Genomic DNA, 14,291 nt, shown 5'->3' on the forward strand with positions numbered 1-14,291 from the left:
CAACCAAACGTCAAAAACAAATGTCAAACATATGCAAAGAGAAGTATGGGAATTTGTGAGTAGGTATATTTTTGTTTGTTGCATAATAGTGTTGCCAAATAACATGGAATGTACAAAACAAAAATATTCTATTCTTATATAATTTTATTGAGAGTTTATTACAGGATTTGAATCATTACAAAATAAATTAAAATTTAACATTAAAAATAAAACATTAAGTAAATCAATAATAATTTATGGCTTCCTGCAAACCGTTACATGTATTGGACATTTAAATTTCGTACAAATTCTTCAAGAGTAGGCAACTCTGTGTGACGCCTTCTCGCAGCGGCCATTGTGGGAAATTTATCGATATTTGTGAGTTTTTCAAAATGTTCAGTTGTAAAGAATGTATTTTTTATCTTAATCTAAATACTTGTAAAGATATTTTAGCTCCTAATTCTAGAAATATGGAAAAACGTGCCAATTAACTGAAAATCGCTACTTACCTACTTTGGGTATTTCGATATTCATCAATGCAGCCGAAAAGAAGAAATCATATTACTGTGAACTAAAGCCAGTTGGTGTACGGTTGTACTTGTTGTTGACATTTCCGACGACGCATAGTGTGTCGTTTTATAATTGCGGCTTAAAAAACCTTCAAATTTTAAATGACACTTGTAAAGAAACAAGAAAGAGATAACTCTCTTTTTCCTTAATATTATACATACATTTATATGTTTTAACATCGTCTTTAATTGCTGAAACATTTTCACTAGCTTTCAGTTTCTTTTTTTTTTTGTTTTTGCTTATATTATGTATGTAGTTTCGTTTTTATTTAAATGAATATTTAGACCTTTCGTAAATTCTAAACAACGGAGATTTGCGTAATCTCTGTCTCTCTCTCAAGTAATAATAATGTCCTACCCGAATACCCGGTCATATTGGAATAGAAGGAAATGAAAAGGTAGACAAACTGGCCCGCTCGGTGGCAGCTGGAGACACAATTCCCCTAAGCTGCCCAGGCCATTTAGCTCCTTCAAGGGTTGTTTGAAGTAGTGGACCCTAGAGGGACATCGCAGGTATTGGAACACAAGGAACATGGGGCATTCTAAAAAGTTACTTTGCGGTAGTATTGATGACGGACAGACCAACTCGCACTCCTAAGCAAAAGGGAGCTAACAGGGCAACTCTAGCTACCTTTAAGATCCCAGAAAACGGGAAAAATGGACTCGACGGAACACAGGGTATGCATGGATTATCTATGTGAATGCTCAGCATTCAGTCACGGCGTCCAATATTCCAAATTAAGGGACATTGGGAAACTGGGGTGCCAAAGAATCAGTTATTCACCAAATTCTCTGAGTTTTTGGATTAGGCTTAAATCGGTTACCACCCGGGAGGACAATGGGCCTAATGATGGCTTTAGTGCGGCCGCCGCGTTTCGGTCTTATGTGCGTTACATTTATTTTTTCGTTTTAATTTCTTAAGGGCGACTATGGAGGGTGACTATCAGATAGTGAAGTAAATAAGTGATTCCTTCTGATTTTTACTGTTTTTTCGAAACAGTACGAAGATGATTTTGGTCCTCAGATAATGCAATTGCTATTGGACATACAGAAAGTTTATCCTGGCTATGTGGATAGAACTCTTCAGGTAACAATGGAGTTAAAGGAACTAGAAGTACCTACAGTATAATCCGAGGATTTGACTGATATTGTTCCTCCATCAAAACGGTTCCGTCACAAAACTGTACAGGATCTACTAGATGATGCATCAACTGCAACGTCAGTCAACAACAACGTCAGCCTCGAAATCCAACGCAGTATAACTCTTGCCAACAGGTGCTACTTCGGAGAAGCAAAGTCCTCTCTCCACGAATAAAGACCAAGTTCTAGAAGTCACTCATCATCCCCGTCCTTCTATATGGTGCAGAGGCATGGACTATGACAATGATTGAGTCGGCGTTCTCGAGAAAAAGGTTCTGCAGAAGTTTTATGGGCTTTTATGCATTGGCAACGGCGCATACCGCAGTCGATGGAACGACGAGTTTTGCGAGATACTCGAAACGGGTTATAGCAACAACATATCCATCATGTAAAACACAACTTTGGCTAGTGGCCAAAGAGACATGGCTCAAATAGTTATGAGACGAGGTCAGGATCTAATAGACCCCATGCAGCGTCGATGTATGGATGTAATAAAAAATGAAGACTTCAATCAAATATTAAGGAATTGAAAATATTTAGTGCATAAAATTTGAATTTTTAACTAAGTTCTCAATTAGAGCGCAATGGCATTGGTAAAGGGTGATCCATTTCGAGGTTTTCAACTGTTTTTTTTTAAAGAAAAAACACAGAAACTCAAAATTTAATTTTATATTTTCATTCGATAGAACATTCTTTGGCAATTATTTTTTGAAGATAATGTCTTTCAAATGTTGACAGCGGCTATCTCTCAGATGGTCTATACGTTGAGTCCAATTTTCTATGACTCGTTCGAGCATTTCGACTGGTAACTGGCGAATGACACGCGTGATGTTTTGCTCCAAGGACAGAATCGAAGCGAGATTGTCCGCATAGACTTTAGAATTTACATATCCCCACAGGAAAAAGTTTAACGGTGTGATATCACACGATCTTGGCGGCCAATCGACCGGCCAAAACGTGAAATTATCTGCTTACCGAGTAGTTCTCTCAACGAAACCATTAATTGTTGCGATGTGGGAAGTAGCACCGTCTTGTTGAAATCAAGTAGCGCCGAGATCACTAGCTTCACTTCACGGTCGTCGTTTACGGTAGCGTTCTCACCGGCATCATTTTTGTAGATATATGGACCGATGATTTCGCCTGCTCACAAACCACACTAAACCGTTGTTTTTTTTATGGATTTTTCCTCGTTCCAAATGCAGACATTTTGCTTGTTTACCTACCCATTAACACAGAAATGGGCCTCATTGTTGAACAAAGTTTGGCTCGAAAACATCGGATCTTCTTGGAACTCTTCAAGAGCCCATAAAGCGAAGCAATGGGTTAGGTCGAGCGGATTCGGTTCTTGCACAAGCTATACTTTGTACAGCAAGTCGTTCCATACGTCAGTCCGAGTTGCTGCAAAGGGTATCGAATCGATTCTCCGCGGTCTTCGTACACTTTCAGCTACGGCTGCTATATTTGCCTCACCGCGTGCCGGACGTGGTCTATTCGGTTAAATATTATCCAATAATAAATGTTGGGTCAAGATGGGTGATGGTGTTGCGAATACAGGGGTTATCCGGAAAGTAATAGAATTGAGTCGATTTAAAAAAAATTATTGAAGCAATCGTTACAATTCTTTAAAATTTTTCAAAATAAGCTTCTTCTTCAGCGCAGTTTCCAAGCATTGTAGGCGTCACGGAAGGCATTCTCCGGAATAGCCCCGATAGCCGAGGTGCATGCTGTTTGGATCCCCTCGGTCGTCTCAAAACAAAAGGAAGATTACCTTTTTGTCTCGAGCTCATACTCAAAGATCCATGACTCGTCACCTATGGTTACATTATTCAATTGGGGGTCGCTTTCACACATGTTAACATTTTCTTGGCACATTTGCACTCGCTGCAATTTCTGTGTCCTGACTCTCCAGGTGCTCGGAGACAACTAACCAGCCGCTCGTTCGTTTGCTAGGAACGCCCTCTACCGAATCCAGTCAGTACGCGCACGCTCCGAAGTACAGTCGCGGCGGAAGAAAATCCGTCCTATTACTTTTCGAACAAACCTTTTAGTACGCTCAGTACGCCGAATGTGTTGACAATAAGTTGCGAGAAGCGCGCGAAACACATTCCTTATAGAGCGTGAATTTTCGTAATAAATTTGAACGATTTTTAAACGTTGTTCAGGCGTAAGTCCTTCCTTGATGAAATGCCAAACAATACTAAACAAAAATAACATGACAACTTAATACCATGTTCAGACCGAAAATTTAAAAGATTAGATTACATTTAAGCATTTCATAACCCAACAGTGTTCTTACTGCCGTTAGTGATTTATAAATCAGATGTTTTTGACATTCAGCCATAAACATCAAAGTATTTATTAAAGGAAAACATTGTAACGTCGTACCTTGCTATAAAAATTGTCTTCTTTTTTCTAAATTATCTCCGCTTAAGGGGTTATATACAGTTAGGATTTTCAAAAAATCGATTTTTTTTTTTTGCGTTCTCTTAATATATATATATCTGAGTATGCACGTACAAAATTTCAAGTCGATCCGACGAATATTTTCGAAGCTATAGACACATTAGTGATGGCGCGCCGACTACATGTAAAGTGCTTTCAAAACTTTAAACTCGTTTTTCTCGAAACGGTGTTTTCAAAATCGGTGAGCAAGATTTCTCAGAAACGGCTCAACCGATCGGTCTGAAATTTTTACACAAGCTTCTTAGCTATATTTTTTAGTAATTATTGGAAGGATTTCCACATCCGATGAAAATTTCTTATTTTTATAAACAATTATAGACCCGAATTTTGGTCGAAAATCGAATCTTTTGCTTTGAGTAGCCCCCATTTTGTCAAAAAAATTTTTTTTGCTAATTCCTTCGATCAATCACTAGATTATTTATTATATTAATGAAATTTATTTGGTTTTTGCATTTTAGATGATCCAGTCCAGAGATATCGTGCTCACCGCAAGAGGCTTTTTTTTGCGGACCTCTGCAAAATTGGTAATATCAACGTTCCCGATCATTATTTTTGGCAATAAAAAATATGTGAATATAGTTTAAGGTTGTCATAATATACCTGCCAAGTTTCAAATCAATAAACGAAATAGTTTTCTTAGAACAAATTTTTGAAAAATGCCTTTTTTTCGACCTCCTAACTGTATATAACCCCTTAATGGAAAAATTGTGCAATTCAATTTTAATCTCATTGGACATATATTCGTGTCCAGCCAAAAGCATCGTACAGGACATTTCCTCGTATATGTGGTTATTTTTCCGCGTTGATCGCAGCTCTGGCATTTTTTGTTGCCACACCTCGATTAAGTCGGCCTCGGCAGCCTCACTCCACATAACTCGATTCTTTTTTTGAGTTTTTTCCATATTTTTTTTACTTTGTAATTTGATTTGTAATCAACGGCAATTTTTAGTTTTATTTTTTTGTCTTCTTTGTCTTGTTTGTTTAAATTTTTTTCCCTTTGTAGTTCTAAATCAGCTGTGATAATGTAACAGATTTCCTGTGCTGACAAGTAGATTGCGCAAAATCAGAGTCGCACAGAGAGATTTAGCGTGGATCAGTTTCAAATCATTTCAATGAAGTGATTTGGAACTGTCATTTTTGTATGGCGGAATCTTGATAAAATTTTAAGATTAGTGGGATAATCCATTCAACAGCCGAAATCGTGTGATTAAGTGTCGGTCTGAACATGGTATAATACGACTCACGCGTGATCTGTCAAAAAAGGCTAAAGAAAAAAAGTACCTCTATTTGGCTCAGCCGTTATTTTCATGAACACAGCTGTATATACTTTTAAACACCCGTTTACAAACACGTTCCCTATTAAAAAAGTATCGCAAATATTTTTTTTTCAAACAACGCATTTTATTCAAATATTTCATTCAAAATTCAAATAGTTGTATGTACGTTGGTAATGATTTTGTTATATGTATGTATATAATTATAATAGTAATCATAATAATAATAATTATAATAATAATAATATTCTCTTGTTTATTTATACCTTTTCATTATTATTATTTTGTTATGTTGTTGTTGTTGTTTTTTTTCTTCTTTATTTTTATTAAGTGTATAATAATATGAAGTGACTAATTTTCAACAATTTTTTTGTATGCAATTCAGTTGCTTTCTTCTGATTTTTTCACGCTCTCTTTTTATCTAGTAAATGTTATGCATTTATTAATTTTTATTTTTGGTGTGTTATTTATTATACTTAATTTCTTATTATTATTAATGTAACTTTGCTTTTGTTTTTAAAACTCTATAACCATAACAATTTGTTTATTTTTTCTATTCTGCTTACGCTTTACGTGACGTCACCTCAGCTAAACCGTTACATTTGCATTTAGCTTTTGCAGCTTGTTTGCTTATACGACGCTTAAACAAACATAGTCGAAATACTCATATGCATATTTTAGTAGACTCGGACTCGAGAGACTTTAAAGTTAGTAGTAACTTTTTGAGAGTTTTAGATAGATTTCCCCATATACAAGTAAATGTCAAATAGTTGTTGCTATTTGCAAAAGTCAATTTTGATGCTAACTATTATATATATAATTATGGGCCTGATAGTTGCGCGCCATTTTCGTTTTCGGGTTAGTGGTTAAGTGGTAAGTGATATATGGTTCCAGTTTTAGCATTGTAGACGCAATTAAAGCATTATCCCGTTCAAATTTTGCAATATTGCTACAGTTTTTGTTGTGTTCTAGTAAGCTAGTGTTCAATTTGGTTTTTTATTTGATGTATTTCTTCGCAAATTGTTTCCGTCTTCGTAGCTTTACGTGTATCGAGTATAAATTTTGACAAGTTTGCTGTGTGTCGGTTCACACACGGACTCTTTTTTTTTTTAATTAAACCAGTTTTTGGTTTTGTTGGCGATTGTACGGCGAGCAAAGACGAAAGGAACGTGTGCCCATGCTCGGGCGCATACTTGTTTGTTGTTCTTGCTCGCTTGTTCACACGAAGACTCTTTTTGTCGCGCCAACCGTTTGTTTGTAGGCGAGAAGACGACGAGAGGAGACGAAGTGGTCGTGTCACTCGCGCTCGGCACGCTTAGTGTCTTTGTTCGTAACAGTTCGGTGCAACGAAATTTGACATTCATTTTGTTTTTGAATTTCTTTCCATGGTTGCAAATGCGCTCGGTTTTAAATCTGTATTTACAATATGTTGGGAAATTTGAATTTTATTAAATATTTTTTGCATGTAATATGTAAATATGCATAGATTAGGTGAGGTTAAGAGAGGTTAGGATCGACCTAGATCAACCTAACAGGTTTCCTACTCGGCCAACTTAGAACGAGGACCTTGTGGTACCTATAACAACTATATAATTGATCATAGGACCCTCATAAATCGGGTTCTCACTTGGCTGATTTTGATCGACCTAGATGGGAAAATGAGGTATGCACTGCGACCTAGCATCTATTGGGCCCTAATCAACCTAACTTAGAACGCCTCAGAAATCGGGTTCTCACATGGCCAGCTTAAACGCGGTGTCGTGGTACCTATAACTACTATAAAATTGATCATAAGACCCTTAGAAATTAGTTTCTCACTTGTTCAGCTGAGAACGGCGTTCTGAGGCACTTATAACTACTAGATAATTGATCAAAAGGCCCTTAAATATCAGGTTTTCACTTGGTTTAGAAAGCCGTCTTATGGTATCCATAATTGCTATATAATTGATCATAAGACCCTCAGAAATTGGGTTTTTACTTGGTCAGCTTAGAACGCCGGTCTTGTGGTATCTATTGTTCATAAGACCCTCAAAAATCGGGTTCTCAATTGGCCAGCTTAGAACGCCGGATTTTTGGTATCTCTAACTACTATATAATTGTTCATAAGATACTCAGAAATCGAGTTCTCACTTGGCCAGCTTAGAACGCCGGGTTTTTTGGTATCTATAACTGCTATTTAATTGATCACAAGACCGTCAAAAATCGGGTTCTCAATTGGCCAGCTTAGAACGCTGGTCTTGTGGACATCAATTTCAGTAACATGTGTAAAATAGACATATTTTCGAAAGGGTTGTATAAAAAATTAGTTAATGAAAGAAATTTTTGTGCAACGCAAGAATTTAAGAATGTAATTTGACAGCCAATGCAGAAAATTGTGCAGATTCGAGTTCCCGCATTCGTGTTGCTCGTGTGAACTCAATGAGCGATGCCAAAAGATAATGAGCGCCAAAAGAATCCTCGTCTGAAGGCAGTCATAAAAATATTTTCAAAAAGCTTGTGTAATTATAAAAAATTAGTTATTGAACGATATTTTGTGCGCATGAAGCGTACAAGCATTTGAGAATGTAATATGAAAGGAAACGTTGAAAATTGTACGGATTCAACTTTAGTGTTGAGCGGCTTAGTTGAAGAAACCGAAACCCATATCGTCGCCGTCCTCTGACTCCGACTGCTCCTTTTTGGCTTCTTCCTTCTTTTCACCAGCAGCTGGAGCAGCGGCAACAGCAGCAACAACAAACTTGCAGCCTTAACGCTCGTATGAACGTAATTGATCGTCAAAAGTGTGCTCGTCTGAACGCAGTCTAATGCGCGCCAAAAGAGCACGTGTGTAAACGCAGTCTGTTGGTCCGTTGGTTTTTCTGCTGTTCGTACGTTAGTTTGTGCGATCGCTTAAATCGTTAGTAGTGTCGTTTAGAGCGCATGTGTGTGTGTTGTGTAGGATATGTTTAACATGTGTTTTCTTGCAATTTCTCCTTATTTTTTTTTTTTCTTTTTGAAATAAGTTATATTTAGTTATGCTTTGCTTGCGCTTTTATAGTTCAACTACTAAGTTTGCCTTTGGTAAATGTATGGAAGATTATTCATTTTTGTTTACGAATTTATAATGTTTTTTCGTTATTCAATTATCGTTTATATTTAATAGGTTTTTTTTTGTTAAATAGTAATTTAGTAGTCGTAAGTCAAGTAAACAAATGGAAAGTGTGGAAAATGTGTGTCTTACGCGTTTGAAATTTGTTCTTTAGAATTGTATATTTGTTAGATTTTTTTTTGGTAATTTTTATTTTGGAGACTCACTAAGGTAAAATGTGTACTATGTATGTAAGTATGTTGATTTTCTTTTCACTTATGTTTGTAAGTATGTAGTCTATGTTTGTTTTAAGTGTAATACGTATTTGTTGTTGTTGTTGTCTCAAGAGTAATTCATTTCATACAATACTTTTCGTCTTTGCTGCTTTGTAGCTTTTCTTTTATTTAATTTTTTTCTTGAATTATTTAGTTTCGGCGAAAATTAAACAATTTCTCAGTTAGTATTAAGTTAAAATGTGTTTGTTTGTGTTAAGTTTACGTTTAACTTTATATATTAGTACTAGCGTAGTTCTTTAGTTGGTTTAGCGCCACATAATAAATTATTGCTTTCTTAAAAGTTATGTTCTAAAGAGTTTTCTTTATGCTTAAGTGCGTTGCTTTTTCGACTGCTACTAACTGCTTCGTATTGAGTTTATGTTGTTGTTGTTGTTATTATTATTATTCTTTTTTATTTATTATAATATTTGTTTTTGCTTTTGCAACTTATATACGTAAGTTAAATGGCTGTTTCCTCATTGTTAAGTCATAAATGCCTATAGATTTTTTAAGTATATATTATATATGTATTTATATATAGTTTAAATACTAACTGCTTGCGTTGTTTGCAAAAATTTAACGGGTTTCTCTTCGTTATCATATATTTTATGTTTCTTTTTTTTAATTTCACTTTGTACAAATTGCTACTTTCTCTTACAAATCTTCTAACGCGCTAAATTGTTAACAATTAATTCTGTCTGCCAACAGAATCCTATATTATAATAATCATTTTTTTTTAATTTTAACTAGCTCAAGGAGTTTTAAAGTGGCTATAAAGTTAGGTCTACAAGTAAATGAAATATATATAAGTTTTTTTCGACAAATTAAAGTGGCGAAATGTATGTGCGTACACGGTTAGCATGAGTGTAGCAAGTGCTTTGCTGTAGAGCGCATTATTAACCTAACTAAAAATCTATGGCACAGGCATAGATCGCGCGTAGTTAGTCTTCTAATGTAGTACTTATGTAAATTGGGTGTCCTCTGCATACAATGAGCAGTGAGAAATATTAATTAAATATGTGCTAATATCTTTGCCTAATAAATGTAACGCGAACTGACTAAAGAGTATTTAAGCTTTTATGTAAAGGTTAAAATTTTTTTGCTTGTAATACGTTTTCTAATCGTTTTTGTGTTAGATTTTCAATTAATGGGCGCGCATGCGCATTGTATACATGTTCATATTATGCAAATTTCTTTGGTTTAGTTAGCTTTTCTTAGATTTCTTTTTTTTTGGTTTAGCAAATTAGTAGCGTTTCAATGTTTCAATAAAGTAAGTATTTGTTAGAGCTTGCAAGCTAGCTTTTTGTCATACTAACTAAGTAACTAGTACGTTCTTAAATTGCTAGAAAAATGTACATATGTAGTGATTTGAAAAATGCGTTTAGATGAGTTGCTTGGTTTTTGCAAATATTTGGTTAAGAATTTTATAAATTTTTTTTGTCAAAATTTATCAAGAAAAGAAAATAAAATAAAAGTAAAAAAGAGAAAAGAAAATAAAAGAAAAGAAAAAAAAAGAAAACAAGAGATAATAAAAGAAAATAAAAGAAAAGAAAAGAAAAGAAAAGAAAAGAAAAGAAAAGAAAAGAAAAGAAAAGAAAAGAAAAGGAAAGAAAATAAAATAAAAGAAAAGGAAAGAAAAATAACAAGAAAAAACTTTAACTTTTTGCACTGAAGCTATAATTCCCTACACAGGTTCAAGTTTGTTACAAATACTTGATCTTCAACGGTTAGTTTGTATCACAGCTATGTGATATAGTGCTCCGATCTGCATAATATATGCGGAGATTATAGCGTTGCTTAGGATAATAGTCCATGCCAAATTTCGTGCAGATATCTTGTCAAATAAAAAAGTTTTCTTTAGCAGTAGTTGATTTTCAACGGTTAGTGTGTATGACAGCTATATGTTATAGTTGTCCGATCTCAACAGTTTCTTCGGAAATTGTATCGCACCTTTGGACAATAATCCATGCCAAATTTGGAGAAAATATTTTGTCAAATAAAAAAGTTTTTCATACAAGCACTGAATGAGATTAGTCAGTTTGTAGAGCAGCTATATGTTATAGTAGTCCGATCTAAACAATTTCTTCGGAAATTGTAGCGTTGCTTTGGAAAACAGTCTATGCCAAATTTGGTGAAAATATCTTGTCAAATAAAAAAGTTTTCCTTACAAGCACTTGATTGAGTTTGGTCAGTTTGTAGGGCAGCTATATGTTATAGTAATCCGATCTGAACAATTTCTTCAAAGATTGTAACGTTGCTTACAAAAATAATCCATGTCAAATTTGGTGAGAATATATTGTCAAATAAAAAAGTTTTTCATACAAGCACTGAATGAGATTAGTCAGTTTGTAGGGCAGCTATATGTTATAGTACATCCGACATCGATGAATCCGGCAAATAAGCAGCATATTGGGTGAGAAAAGACGTGTGAGAAATTTTAGAGCGATATCTCAAATATTGAAAGACTGACAGACAGACAGACATATATATATATGTACAAACAGTCAGACAGACAGATATGCAGACATAAAGACATGGCTAAATCCACTCTGCTCGTCACGCTGATAATTTATAGCGTCTCCTGTTAAGTGTTAAAAGCTTCGTGACAAACTTAATACAGCATCTAAAAACTAAAATAATAGTGTTAATGCCGACCATAGACTTGACTTTAATTGTTGAAAAATAAATATCTTACAAAAGTTTACCATTCATAAGCACGCTTGGTTATGTGTGAGAGGCTTAAAAAGTTCGTCATCGTTTAAGTAGCTTTTAAGCGCTTTTTTACCGTGCCATTAAAGCACCAGCGCACACACAGCTGAAAGCTTTTGTTCTGCACTTTATTGAAGTAAGTAACTTTGAGTGTTTCAAAGCTGTTATAAAAATCACAAGCCTTTTTTTTCATGTTGCAGCTTTCGAAGCTGTGAAAGCTTTATATGGGTTTGACAGCAAGTAAACGAAAGTAGCATATTTTTCAGTTGTGTTTCGTGCTATTAAGCGAATAGTTATGTACAACTTGGTCTGCGTTCAATTAGATGAAAAAAATCTTAATTTTGTGCCATATTAATATTTTTTCAATATACATACATACATACATATATATAATGTTAACTACAACAACGTACATTTTTATATACTTAAATAATAAATTCAATTACTATTTGTGTTTTTGGTTTTTGTCTAACAATTCATAAAAATTTGCCTATAAAATTCAATAAATATTCTTTACAATATGATATTTGAAGAGAGTATAGGAGGAGCGCATGAAAAAAGACGAGAAATTTAACAATTACATTATTATTAAATATGTATATGTATGTATTTAGTTATAGCTTGTGAAAGTATTCAAGAGTTATAATTGTTTGCTATATATATGTATATATTTAGTTATATATATATATATATATATATGTCTATATATTAATATTGGTTTTGAAATAACGCTTATGCTACAATTTTATGCACTTGTCTGTCTGTTTATATATACTAAATATATTTGTTAAATTATATGAAAGCCATTTGCAACGCTCTTCAATTGCGCAGCTGCTGCGTCGCTTTATGTCATTAAGTTTTACTTAAAATTTACATTTCGTTTTCACTATAATAGTTCCAATATTATCTGTAGTTCATTTTTTTGCTCTCTGTTTATCAACTTTTTTTAAATTTTTTTTTTAATTAATATAGGTTTTATAATTTTATTAAAACTACTTCAATCAATCGCCTAACTTGCACTATTTATATTTTTCATATTTTTTGCATTTATACTAAATATTATATATATTTTACTTCTTTTAATATTAACTTGCTATTTTATTTTGTTGTTGTTTGCTGTCTTTATTTCTTTTTTATTTCTTTTTTATTCCTTTTTTTATTTATTTTTTTGTGTGTGTGTGTGTGATATTTTTCATTATATTTACTTGTCACATTTTACACTGGACATTGGAGTGTATCATATTCGAACATTAACGAAACAGCAACAAAAACGAAATACAACAAAAACATTGTAAAACCAAGTCCCCTATTCATTTTCCAACGGAAGCAGGCAATCGACATAACGACAAAGAGTAACATCATGAAGAGTATCGTTATGGAGCAGACCATGCCCACAGAGTTAACCTCGACAGGTGCATCATAGATGATGCCATAAATTAGCCATGGTATAGGTAAACTGAAATTGAAAGAAATGGCATATTTAGCAATAATTGTATAAAGTGAGAAATATCGTTAAGTAAGTTGAAATTAAGGTTTTTAAACTAAGTGAATTTTAATATATAAAAATTATAGATTTTAGCTAATAAATAGCTTCTGCACAACAAAAAATATATATTTTTTTACAAGATTCTCGGCTATAAATTCCGAATTCCACAAGTGCGTAAGAAGCTTTAGTCAACATTTCGATACTAGTGCTATAGTGTATAGCTTTAACGTCGTCAAATAATACATTTGTGTCTATTGTGAGCTCCTTGCTTGAATGTAACTTTTTTCTAGTGAGACAGTTTCTCAGGTTGTGAATTAGTTTAGCTTAGAAAGTACCAACTAAGGCTTAGGTTAAGTAAAAAGGTCGATGCAAAAACGTCTCTCCGTTAGACCGCTAAGAACTCCGGTGTGTTGTGATACCTACAACTCTTATTTATTGATTGAAAAGACGCTCGAAATTCGACAAAGCGCTCCGAGGCTGCCGCAAGTTTGTTGAAGCGATTCTCGGAGGCTGCTATTTATATTTCTGGCCTAGGCAACACTAAGTGTTGCTAGGTGCAATCTGACATTTCCATTGGAAATTTTGACGTTTTTTAGCATAACATTACTCAGAACGTTTTGCCATTTAATCGTGAATTGTTTTATTTACAGGGAATTAAAAAATTCATCTCGGCCAAAAAATGGAATTAACTCGTGAACATTTTCATGCGATCATTGTTCACAACTTTCGACGTGGATTATCACGACAAGAGTGCATCGATGAACTAAAATCTTTGTATGGCTATGAAGCACCATCCTAAAGCACTGTTGAAAACTGGTACAACGAATTCAATCGTGGCCGACGCTCGCTCAAAGACGAATTCCGTGAAGGTCGTCTAAAAAGCCGTTGTGCCAGAAAACATCGATGCCGTACGTGAACTGATAATGTAAGACCGTCATGTAACATGCCTTCAGATAGAGGCATGCCTATGCATTTCTCCCACCAGCATACATTCGATATTGCATGAACACCTGGCCGTAAAAAAGGTTTGTTCTCGTTGGATCCCGCACAATTTGGCAATCGCTCAAAAAAAGGCTCGTGTGGATTGGTGTAAAGAAATGCTAAAAAAATACGATCGCGGTGCTTCAAAAGACGTTTATAAGATCGTCACAGGTGACGAATCATGGATGTATGAGCCCGAAACAAAACAGCAATCGACCGTGTGGGTCTTCCAAGACGAGCCAAATCCAACGAAAGTTGTTCGTGGAAGAAGAACTTCGAAGTAAATGGTCGCCTTTTTCGAAGACGAATCATTGTGTACCATGACAATGCGAGCTCTCACACATCGGC

General features: G+C 34.5%; 1 protein-coding gene across 1 annotated transcript in view; it reads right to left on the bottom strand.

Annotated features, from left to right (window-relative positions):
* Window positions 1-12,611: 12,611 nt before the first annotated feature.
* The window catches only part of LOC120769007 (sodium/potassium/calcium exchanger Nckx30C), a 126,644-nt gene continuing 124,964 nt past the window's right edge, over window positions 12,612-14,291 (bottom strand). The window contains exon 6 of the mRNA XM_040095847.1: window positions 12,612-12,932. Within this exon, the coding sequence (XP_039951781.1) occupies window positions 12,692-12,932 (241 nt within the window). The 3' untranslated portion in view covers window positions 12,612-12,691. The remainder of the gene's footprint in view (window positions 12,933-14,291) is intronic.

Source organism: Bactrocera tryoni, chromosome 2 (genome assembly GCF_016617805.1).
Source record: "Bactrocera tryoni isolate S06 chromosome 2, CSIRO_BtryS06_freeze2, whole genome shotgun sequence".
Taxonomy (NCBI): domain Eukaryota; kingdom Metazoa; phylum Arthropoda; class Insecta; order Diptera; family Tephritidae; genus Bactrocera; species Bactrocera tryoni.